The sequence below is a fragment of the Patiria miniata genome, unplaced genomic scaffold (genome assembly GCF_015706575.1).
Source record: "Patiria miniata isolate m_02_andy unplaced genomic scaffold, ASM1570657v1 HiC_scaffold_9, whole genome shotgun sequence".
Classification (NCBI taxonomy): Eukaryota; Metazoa; Echinodermata; class Asteroidea; order Valvatida; family Asterinidae; genus Patiria; species Patiria miniata.
Window position 1 is genome coordinate 10,961,389 of NW_024037076.1, and position 12,642 is coordinate 10,974,030.

A 12,642-nucleotide genomic window follows, 5' to 3' on the forward strand; every position below is an offset into this window, starting at 1 on the left:
CGCTCCAGTCAGAACCAACTACCAAAGGTAAAATTGACTACCCTGATCTGAAGACACTGAATTATTCAAAGTTCAATTCTACAAATGGTGCATATACATAGTTACATGTAAACAATTGTGAGTTTTTTAAAATTCCCTTTTCTGCTGGCCATTTTTCAGTTTCCATCATTTTTTTTAACCGTTGTGTTTTGTGGGCAACCCCAAATTTAACATGCATGGTTCGACAAGCTGTTTCTGACAGTGAACATGAACGTAGAACCGGAAAGATAAGCTCTGCTCCATGGTGTGTTGACCAATCAAAGCTGTGGTTGATGGATGCACCAAAGTCCCACCTGCATGCATGTGAATGCAGTATGCAGCCAGAACATGCAACTTATTCTGCAAATGTTTCAGCCATTTTGAATCAATTGAAAAGAATTTGGTGTGCTCAAAGACCATGCTTTACTAGTCCTGCTTTGTCTTGTTTTCAGGTGTTACATCAGGTTGTAGTTTGTCTGCATTGAGCTGTTTGAATGGAGGGACATTTGATGCGGAGTTTTGCGAATGCGTTTGCCCACTCACGCACTCGGGAATGACGTGTGCTGGTAATTAAACATAGGCCTACATGTTTTTTGTGTTGTTTTCTCTCTTTTTTTCTAGTGTAGTTTGATGCAAAAAGCCGTATCCCACTGAGTGGTCGGCAACTCCATCTTGGAATACCCATTGATAAATACATGTATGTTTTCAACTTAGTTAAAGGTGTCTTTACAGTCCCTACCTGGTTCCCTGCCCCCATTATCCTTCAGATTTCAAATATGGGAACAGGAGGCTAGCAGTGAATACAGAAGGCATTAGGAGACTAACCTCCTAATATATGCAAATTATATGCATGACGTGCCTAAGTCTGAATCCCGCCTCCGATGATATGCATTCAGAATCACAAAGGTAATGTGCGCGCGCAACCAGCCTATTGGGAAAATGCAGTAGGCCACGTGTGTACAATTTTGGAGGTGATGAGCTTCGGTTTTTGCTGAATTCGAAAGTGTCAAAGGCAAATATCAAAAAGAGATAGTTTGTTTAAAAACGTGTGTTCAATCACCGTACGTGCACAAAGCTGAACAGCGATTCAAAAATAAACAATCATGATGCGCGCGCACAGGAGATCCAATGATTAAATTAAATGGGAGTTAGGTACCGGTCCCCGTATATTTAAGAAGGAACAATTCATTCTAGTCCATGAGATATTTTCAAACTATAGGAGACTGTAGGCTTGATGGCACTTTAATATCAGTATTTGCTATTCTGTACGAATCCACAACGTAGTCAGTTTTCATTACTCAGTTTTTTTCCCTCTGATAAATATATTTGCTTTTGCTATATTAATGTTAAAAAAAGGTATATTCGAGTTTTAATTTCAGCTGAATTAAAGACTGGAAGATTTGTATGGTTTTCTTCTGGATGTGTTGTAGGGCTTTATCTTTGTGCAATCTTGTTAACAGCGGGAAATGGTCCTGTGAGGGCTGACTTTTGGACCACTCGCATTGTTTTTGTTAAAAAAGAAATGGAATAATCATTATAGTAAATGTTCCAATACAAAACTTCTTGTAAATAGTTTTCTGATATGCATATATAAAGCAATGCACTGAATACCAATACGCTTATTATACCACTGTATTGCAGTTCCAAGCCCAAAAATTGCTTCACTTTTTAGAGACAAAACTGGAGTGACAAGCTAAACCTGTTTTATACCCACACTAATATTTCTTTTCTTGGCAGATGAGAATCGTTGTCTGTCCAGCAACAGATGTGGGAATAACCGATACTGTTTACCAAGCAATGATCCGTCGGGATTCACTTGCCACTGCAATAGCTTTCAAGGATATGTCGAGGGTGATTCTGGTCAGTGCCAACGTAAGTAACTCTCAAAATATCTGACCATCGCATATCCCAGAAATGCAATGTTGAAAATCAACCCACTCTCTCAATTCTAAAGTGTGAACAATCACTCCATTCGAGTTAAGATTCACTCCCACAGTCGGAAACTAGGGACTAAACGTTTTTAGAGTGAAATTTCTTTAATCGTAAAGATCGAGGTTTCACTCGAGCTTCGACTGAAGTGGTTCATGTCAACCGAAAATGAGAGTGATTTTCACTCTAAAACGTCTAGTCCCTAATTTCACTCTTTGGAATTTAGAGAGCAGTAAAAACTGTGGTCACATAGATATCAATGGAAAAGTTCAGCTTTTAGTTTGTACCAAGCAATACATTACCATTGTAAAAAAAAGGTTTATGCATTATACCCAATGACACTCCACAACTTTGGATTTTCTTTTCTCCCAGGGTATCCATCGAAGAATGTCGTGATCACTGCTCGTATGGACTTTAAAGAAGCCTTCAAAAACCCAACGTCGAAAGCATTCAAGGAGACTGCAGCCGTGTTTGAGAATGCAGTAAGTAAATTATATCCTTTCTTTTCTCAGCCAAAAAAATACCTAAATCTCTAAGGTCCTCCCAGAGAGATGCTGCCAGGATCCAGAACATTAGGCCCTCAAACTTTTTTCTTCGTATAATTTCAGGTCAGTTTATGCAGTGAGCAGCAGGTTTGTTGGTTTTGAAATAGCAAATTGGCTGTTTACCACATTTATAACAATGTAGTCGACTGACTGTTTTCTCTGTCTCTTGTGAACCGTCTGAATATTTAGTCATTACACACAATGCAGAGCGTTCAGTTTTAGATTTTGGCAGGATTCCCATACAGAGTGGGTTTCTTATAAACAATTTGATAAGACACATTGTGGTAGATTTGAAGTGGAAAGATTTTGACTGATTTTGAAAAATCTGACGTTGAACGTCTATAGTAAAGATTGACTGTTTTGGATACTATTCTGACTGCCATTTCAAGATAAGGGAGGCACTGGTCTTGGTATGGCAATCTCAATGTTAAATTGGCGGTCTTGCCGCCAAACGTAGGACATAGTTAATAATAACATGAAAGTTTAAAGTAAGATAGAAGAAAATCATTTTCAAGCTTGTGCAATGTTAAATTGTCCCTCAAATTATGAAAATAGTTACTCATTAGCATCTGTACTACATTGTATGGAAAACAAGTTGCAACCTGACGCCATTTCAGCGGTTGGGTACAAAGTTAATAAAGAGACTCAGGAAAATTGTCTAAATATTTCCTTACAAAATTGGAAATGTTTCTTAGTCCCATTTTCATGTGTTATCATTTTTGCAATAACTGACCTTCATTGAAATGCTATAAGAAGAAAACAATTGTATATTCCCAATGTATGCTTGTGCAGTTGTGGGTAGTACAGGGAGTATTGGTATAAAAAAGCGGGTAAAAAAATACAGCTTATTTTTGATTTTGTTTTTTACTCCTAGATTTTGAAGACCTTTAAAGAAAACCCATCAACCAATGACGTTTTGTCGGTGGTAGTTCCTTTAATGGAGGAGGGCAGTGTTGTCATCAGATCTGTAGCACTGTTTGAAACTGCTGCACCGTCCAACGCCATTTTACGTCAAGTGCTGGCGAGCAGTAATACACTGACTGATGGCAGTACGGTCATTGATATTGATCAAAACTCGATCCTTGTGGATGGTGAGTTGATTGTAAAACCTTGACAAAGAAATCCTGTCAGATATTTTTAGTTTCAATTTCAAGATTTCAATCAAGTTTAATTTCATTTCTGTTCCCGCACTTAAATTTTACAAATAAATATCACGAAGGCATAATAAGTCACCGAAATACGGGATAGGTAGTGACTAGTTCAATTGCAGTTGGCGAATTGTATCAGGTATTTAAGAACGCTCTTATTAGTTAACTAAATCACAGCGCGTACTGTTTTATTATTACCCCTGATCATTGGGCCAATGAAACATTCCAAATACCATCTCACCTCCCGGGGGAGTATACAGCTCGATGCTGCCTGCTAGGCGCAAGGAAGCTAATTCAATCACAATAACCATCTCTGCCCTCACTGGTACCCATTTACTCCTGGGTGAAGAGAAGCAATGAGTGACAAAGTGCCTTGCCCAAGGGCACACGCACCACAACCCCAGGCAGGACTCGAATTCACAACCCGCAGAATTACCCGCAGATCACGAATTCAATGCCCTGAACCACGAGGCCACCGTACGGCACTCCACAACTTTCTTAACAAATTCCAATTGGAATATTCTTTCCAAAACAAAGTGTTGATAGTTTCACTGTCGGAAAATTGAAAATTGCTGAAGAATCTGTTACAAATCTGCAAGTAATTCACACTTTAATTGGCCTGTTATGGGAGGATTTGTTACACATATTATCCTGGATATTCAATGAGGCGACGCATCAGTGAGGCCAGCTTTGCTAGGCTTGACTTGTCTTGTGATTGTTTATATGATAGATGAGGCAATAGACTGTGTACCGACTTACTGCATGAACGGCGGGACGTGTGAGACATCGGGTATCTTTCCCTATACGAACAACACGTGCAGGTAGAGAATGCAAGACTTAACTTCATTTCCTTTATCTTAATTCCCTCTTGGCTAACTATTAGGACACAACAATAAAGCTCCATATGCAAAAGCGTTTGAGACAAATATAGCTGGTTAAAATAGTAGCTCACAAGATCTCACAAATTTGAAAAGCTTTTTCACGTTAATTTGCGATATTACTCTCTAAATTCCAAAGAGTGAAAATTCACTCAATTCGAGTGAAGATTCACTCCCACAGTCGGAAAGTAGAGACCAGACGTTTTGGAGTGAAATTTCTTTAATCGTGGTTGCACTCGAGCTTCGACTGAAGTGGGGCTTTTTCAGACTATTTCAATCGAAAGTGAGAGAGATTTTCACTCTAAAACGTTTAGTCCCTAATTCACTCTTTGGAATTTAGAGAGTATAATAGTGTACGTTTTTCTTCTAAATATTTGTAGTGAGTAACTTCTAACAACAGAATTAAAACAAATAATTATTGTCAGTCTAATGCTTCCCCTCGCAACAGTGCACGGTGTAACTGACTTTCTGGCAAAGCATATTTGCTGCATAAGCAACATCTCTATACTATATTCCAACTTGCTGTTAGAAGACACAAACGTTGCTCAATTCCATAAATAGATAACTTAGGGTCATTTTATACTTAATGTGAATGTGTAAGCGAAGCAAATTTCATGAGGCCTGCAAGTTCAGTTCCGTTGTGGCATTCGCTGTTATCCTAACAAACTAAAATCAGGTGACGCTGAGCTTGGTTTCCTAGTTTCAAATGGTATCTTTGCATTGAGTGTGTTTTATCTGTAGAGTTGTCCAACCAGTTTTCATTTGTTTTAAAGACAGGCCTTCTTGTTTTGAGCCTCAAGAAGATGTTAAACAGCTTTGAGTACACAATCTTTAATCAATTAATTAAATTGCAGGTGCCCTGAGTCTTTTAGCGGTCAGCGATGTGAGTCAGATGTGTTGCCACCTCCAGAAGGTAAATGTGTGCAGTTTTTCCATCGAGTCAATGCTAATTCAGTTGGTTGACTATCGATGAATGTAAACCTTTCACGAAAAACGAATAACTCGGTTGGATGTATACAGGTGGACCATCTGATTACCAACGAAAGCTTCGTACAGTTAGATCACATCATATCACTAACCTAATTATAATTACGGGGAATGGTACCTTAGGGGGAGGGGACATTCCCATAGGGTTGCGCACAAAATGTTTCCAACTTTAATTCCCCTAATCCCTATTTCTCTTATCCTACCTCACGAATTCTGGTATATATGCATTTTAGACAATGAGCAATCGATCTAGCCTATTTGCGACATTAACGTTTCGCTCTAAATAGGAGGTGTGACATTAGGGACACATTAAAATGTCTCCTTAATATCCGGTGTCTCCCTAAGGTATAAAGTATGACGAAAAATGTCTTCTAATGGTTACATTTAACGGGAATAAAAGTACCAATGTATTTTCCCCTTATTTTCCAGATGGATTGTCCACGCTGGCCATAGTTTTCATCATCGTTGGGTCTATCGCTTTGATCCTCGTGGTGGTAGTTTTGCTCCTCTGCATGTGTCTGTACACGCAAAGCCTACACGCAAAGGCCTCGGCTAACCACCGCAATAGGGTTGTTGGACGGGACGACACAGGCAGTGATAACTATGGCTTTCCGCCCATGGCACTTGATGGTTACGTGGACCGTAGTAGGTCAGTTTTGGGTTATGAGGCAACAAGAATGGATCGTTTGATGGACGGGATCAGTCACTCACCCTACCAACAGCAGGTAATACATTAAGTTGATGACATTCAAAACTTCCTCTGGCTTATTTATTCCATTCATAAGGTTCAGTTCAGTTCATTTATTACCACGGAATATCTCTTCTGTAAGAAGTGTTGTTCTAAAAGGAACTGGAGCTGAGAATAAATTGTTTTCAGGATTTCGGAATAGTGTATATTCCACCCTCAGAGAGAGAATCATGTTGTCTCAGAGAATCGCAAAGCTCCCACCGGCCAATCTCTTAGTAACCACACTAAGAGATTTCTGGGTGTACCCGCAGAACCCTCCCTTGCTATACATTCCACCATGCATGCAGTGTGTCCCACTTCAGGCGTCAATTACCCCCGGTACTCAAAACAAGGTTTTGGGGGACATTCCTCATTTTGCCTCAGTAGGTTACAATAACCCGGCGGATAAGACAGTAATGAATTTGGTTATTCACAACATAAATGCAATGCTTACTATTCTTGTAAAACTCGGTAAAGTATTACATGTATTGGTTAACCGCAGAAAATAATACTAAACCCTAAATGCTCCTTTATAAGCTTATAACTGTTGGAAGTGACCTGCCACATCATCAGCTATAAATTTTACAACATGCCTCATTCTTTATTTGGTAATTCACAGGGTATGATGGCAGACCGTGATGATTTTGTTCGACCATATATGGTGACAGGCATGGAAAATCGCCGTGACTATACAGCGGTAAGTAGAGTACATGTACATAACTTTACCAGTAGACCGGTTCTTAGGCCAGCTGGCCCAATGCTCGCGTGGGCAACATGAAGAGTGTGAATCTTGGATACCTGACATGGATATGCATGGGTCGCGTAGTGCGTACAGGGCTCTCCTCTAAATATCTGACCTATGTGGCCCCGGGTTCAATTCCTGGCTCGGGTCAAATGTGAAAAGGGTTGTTCGTCGATTCTTTCCTGGGTCACGATAGTTCTCTTCGGGTTGGCATTTTTGCTACCTGCGCCAAAAAGTAGCACTTTCAATCAGTGCTCCGTAGTCAGACATGGGTCATTATGACGGCTGCCTTAGGTGCCTTTACGCAATACCACGTTGTAGCCGCGTCCTTTGGAATTCAGCTTCTGCTGCGATTCAGGACGATTTTTCACCATGCAAATCTATTTAGTTTTTATTTTGCATGTCGGATATTAATCACGCTGTGATTGGTCAAAACATAATGAGGAGGTGCTTAATAAATCAGTCTACGAACAGTGTGTGAAATTCTTCCTTATATTTATAGCATACTGCATAACAAAAAAAAACTGTTAAATGAAAAGATATTTAATTAGACCCCAAAGCATGCTTCGAAATCAATACAGTGTAAAATGCGAAAACCAGACTAACGGTGACAGATGATTTCAGAATACCTGATTTATCAGTGCCTATTATAAAAGGCAGATTTTGACTTAAACTATGGGACTTGTTTTGTATACCAATCAAATACAGTATAAAGGCTTTAAAGCAGCAAAGTTGCCTGCTTAAAAACCAGAAATCGATGCACCATTAGAAATATCCGAGGGAATAACTTGTTTTTTCCACAACTTGATCTTTGTTATTTCAGCCAGAAACTTTTGTAAGTTTTATACCACAGTTCATTCTTTGTGTAATATCGGGCTAAAACAATAGTTGAACCTCTTTATAACCATTTACGTTTCCTTGTCTTACAGGAAAACGTCGCTGGCCGCGTGGTTCGCAATCCCCATGTCTACTAGCTTGAACATGTACCGTACACATAGTTCTGAGGGAAAGCTTGTCGTGAAGATGTGCATTTGTTGTTATCTAACGGAACAAGAAGGCTCATTTTGGTAATGGTTCATTTTGCTGGTTCCGTTGAGGTCCAGCCTAGAGTCCGCTGTGTACTTGACGGAATCGCTGACTCACCGTCACTTGTGAGTCGGGCAGTACTATTATATAGTTTGTATCCTTGTGGATCAATTTCTTTGTTGAAATTGTTGAGAATTAATTTCCTGGGCTGAAATTCGGACTTAATATCCCTTACATAAATACTTCGATCTGCGACCGATCAACACACCTTTGAAATACCTATTTTTGGAGTAAAATCCATATTCGTGATAACCTTGGGTAGACGCATTCACCTATAGGAATTGCCCTGTAGAGACGTGTACAATATTTTGATCCCTATTACGCACTTGTCTCCACAGGGTACCGTGTATCAGATAATGTTTAAGCGGACACAGTTTAGGGACCCCATCCCGGCATGTAAATTTCAAGGTAAAACAAAATGACAAGTTTGTCTCTTGCAGAAAGGCTACTTTTGACATGGTTACATATGTGACTTCCAATAATTTACATTAAATTAAATATGAATGTAGAGGTATCAGTGATAATGCGGAAACATGACAATGGCAGGGGCGGATCAAGGGGGTGTGGGCGCAAAATGCTGTAAAATACGCTGTACATTACAGAAAAATGCAACCAGACCTCTCTAGCAGGGCGGGCGGGCACGCCTTCGGCATGAGCGTCAATAGGTAGGGGCAGGGGCATATGGAGATGGCTGATTCAATTACTCCAAACTTGAAAAGGATGTTTAAGTGATGATCTTTTGCTCCAAAAAAATTGATTGAAGTGGTCAGATGTTGCCTGAGATCTCAATACAGAACTTCTAAAATCCTAAAGCGGGCCCCGGACCCTACGCCGTTAAGGCTTCGAGATACGAGCTCGCATTACTTTCAATCACATCATGTCTCCCCCGGCCTTCGGCGTAGGTGCTGCTTGTTTCATTTAACGCCCAACCCCTCCCCAACCCTTTGGAAAATCTTCGATCCGCCTCTAAATGCTAATAACAACTTAAAGGTAATTTTTTTATAATCTATATTTTTATTTGTTGTATACTCAGAAAAAACAATTGTGTTTAAGATATATACTATTATATTTCAAGCTATAACAGTTACACCATAACATGGTACTATTGTACAATGTTAGATACTAGAGCATCAATCAGTAATAATCATGACAATGGCGAGTGAAAACTAAAAGCCATCTTTTGAAACTAATACGATTTTTAAACTGTATTCTGGTCAATTAAAATATTGTATTCTCGTAATCGTATTCTTCAGATTTATTTTGAATACTCAGAAAGAAAAAAAATGTATGTAATGAACCAAGAGACTGGTTTACTTTGCTCGATGAGTGAGTCTAATCTGTTTCATTAAATAATAGAAAAGATCAGCAAAAGTTTATTTCTCTTAGCAGTGATGTTATAGCTGTAGAGGCTGGAGATATCAATTTCTAAAAAATGTTTACAATAAACAATAATCAGCTTAAGGGTTCACAGTCATTATTACAAAACACCTACAAACTACAGATTGAGTACAAATGCAGAGTGATCGGGCAGACAGCTATTACATTAGACACTGCCAAGTTAAGATGTGAATATTTTTATGTCAGAACAGAACTGCCTCTCCAGTATAACTACTTGTTTTGTTTTGAACAAAATGCATCATTTTGGTTATGATCAACTTCAGTATACAAGTTATATACACGTACAAGTTGCTTCCGGTTTGATGACGTCAACAGTCACAAAGTGGAAAGTGAATACTGATCAGAGAGGATACGTGTTTATCGTAAAGAAATACAACTGCAAATAAGAAAGAAGGGCTTATGCTGCAGTGGTAACAAGCGCTACATCAATGTCAAACTCATTTCCCAATCAATCGTATTTTCACATTTCGAATATATAGATCAACCTCTCTTGCACAACTGAGATATTGCAATGCATTGTAGATTAAAACTTTAAAGTTACAATTGGCAATGCTTTTAGGTCCTTTAATAATGGGTTTTTGCTTTTCTGGTTTCATTGACAGATTTACTCAATTGCAGATTAACAAATCAGAATACGACGGTTAACATTTATCATGTTTACTCATCAGGCCTTGTATTTCGTTGCTACTTGTTTTATATATACCTTTTAATTATACGTTTTTGTTTTGATTGCAAATCTATTCGTTAGATATCTGGCCGAGTATGAAAAGTTGTCGAAATGAAAGAATCATGTTATAATCATGCTTTTGTGTAATAATAATAAAAAACATTACCTGTCCGACCATTTATGTAGCCTAACTTATTGGACTCTTCTAAATCGCATCTGTATAACTTGCATTCATATAACCGAATCTCTGATTGGCTGAAAGTGGCAAAGTGGCAGTAGAAACTAGTAAAATGAATACCAAAAGTAGGGCCCGATGACAACGAAGGATTGAGCTCTCTTTGTGAATGCTGTTTTAAACGCTTGTTGGCCGAAAGATACTTTACATTTTCAAAACTATATTTTTGATCGTAAAACAATTACACTTATGGAATAACTAGACTTCTATATGCGCGTTGATGGCCGTCCTGAATTAAAACAAAAATCACATCGTTGAGCTCACTGATCACGTGAATAGTGTATGGAGTAGGAAAACACTAACCTGGAAGAGTGGTTTCGCCGTATCATAACACATTTGTTGACCTCCAATGGAATCTGGTCCCTTTACCTATATGTGGACTCTTACCCTCACACGTGACCGGTTAATGACCTATGGTATGCGCAACACCACCAATGAGTCCAGTTCAAAATTAACACCACACCTGTTCATCAAGTTGTCTAAGTATCACCCCTAATCCACGGAGTCACGTGTCCTGTATAACGTCTGATACGTCAAAGCATACAGATTTATACGATCTAGCGCCTCAGCCAATCGGAGGCGACTTTACTAAATTGTGACGTAATTTTTTTTCAAAAATCAGGACTAAATGTGTGATTGGTCAATTCGAATGCAGTGTTTTGTAATACAACAACAGCCGGGCGCGTATCGCGTAACATAATACAGAGCGCGTGACCACAGCATTTGTTGCTGTGTCTAGGGCATTTTTTTTTTAATCCCTGTCTATGACGCGACAACGGTGAATGACCAAAGACCCGATATAGAAAGCGCCCGTTGATTGGTCAAGATCTAAAGGTCAAGATGCGGTTGTCTTGCATAATTAATCACGAATCTGCTTGAATGTTATAGACCATGGCTTCCCTTACGTATTAATTATGATGTCACGCTACAACAAAAAAAACTTTTTTTTTATCAACTGAGCTGAAACTTCAACAGGTGAGTTGTTATGCACCCTTGTAAACAATTTGAACTACTTTATTAAGCGAAGAAAAAATCAGAAAATACACAGGATCCTAGTTACCTGCACACAATACATTAGCTTGAGCAACCACTACAAATAAAAACATTGGCTTGTGACTTCATCTCATTGGCCTGTGAATTCACGTTTCTTTGAACATCAGGGTTACATTGCCATCACTTTGATACCAAATCGAAGTGTTATGAAAAAAATAATCCGTTTCAAATGAAACTAGATCTGGATTATTTAATGATGAATGGCTTTAATATATAAGTAAGTGTTATGATCTGTAATTATACCCAGGTCTCCATATGTCATTTCACACCCGAGTGACGAATTCAGTTTCCTACGTGACTGAAATCGTGAGTTTACCATGTGTTTGGGAAATATAAAATAAATCAATGGATTCGTGGCAATCAAATCCACATGAAGACAGTTTTTTTTTCTCAAAAACAATAACTTTATTTTACAATATGTCATAGCCTTATTTTTACAAAGGGGCGCTGTTCACGTACATAGCCGGGAGTTCTAGCCTCCATATTTGACAGCTTCGCGTAGCCAAATACGCAACCCGTTTTGCTTAGGCCTAATTTATACAATTACTCCGACATGTTTTTATTTAATTACTCCGACAGTTTCTCGTTCAAAAATAGCCAAATAAAGAAGTTATTCTTATAATCAATGCTTCCTAATTTAGTGTTCCCATTTGGTCCTCTCTATGGAACGTAAAGCATGCTCTTGACGCACATATTAATTTCAGTCCGGAACCGCTGGATGATAATGACGGACAAACACGACGCTTTAATGACTTGCCATAGAGTCTTGAGTTCGGTGCCTTGGGATCTCGCTTCGTAAGGAAAACATTGCAATTGTTTTATGGTCCTGGTGCCTTCTTGATTAATTGATGATAAAATGTAAGACGGGTGTTCTGCATGGGTCCATACTTAGGCCTAATGGAACCTCATACATATTCAAATACATGCCGTCTACTTCATCACGAACACTCCGGTTTGACATTAGAAGTCAACACAGTAATCGCATGGGTTATTTTGGGGAGTGAAATATTATTTTGTGTGCAGACTACGCAATTGCTAAGAAACTTTAATTTATTGTATGTGATACATGCTAATATTACTATGAGTTACGTGGCACTTACGTGGCACTTGCTGAAAAACTCGAATGTCATGTTCTGTAGATAACCAATACTGCTGCAATATTATTTTAAATTCATGATATTTGAAATATATATTTTTTTGATGACGGCGCTAGGAGTCTGCTTCGAAAC

At 38.7% G+C, this 12,642-nt stretch overlaps 1 protein-coding gene across 1 annotated transcript; it reads left to right on the forward strand.

The window, feature by feature from the left end:
- Positions 1 to 477: 477 nt before the first annotated feature.
- On the forward strand, positions 478 to 6,242 carry LOC119720469. Its single transcript, XM_038190140.1, has 7 exons — positions 478 to 584; positions 1,756 to 1,890; positions 2,320 to 2,429; positions 3,367 to 3,583; positions 4,371 to 4,461; positions 5,373 to 5,431; positions 5,935 to 6,242. The coding sequence occupies exons 1-7, from the start codon at positions 572 to 574 to the stop codon at positions 6,240 to 6,242; spliced, it is 933 nt and encodes a 310-aa protein (XP_038046068.1). The 5' UTR covers positions 478 to 571.
- Positions 6,243 to 12,642: the final 6,400 nt, after the last annotated feature.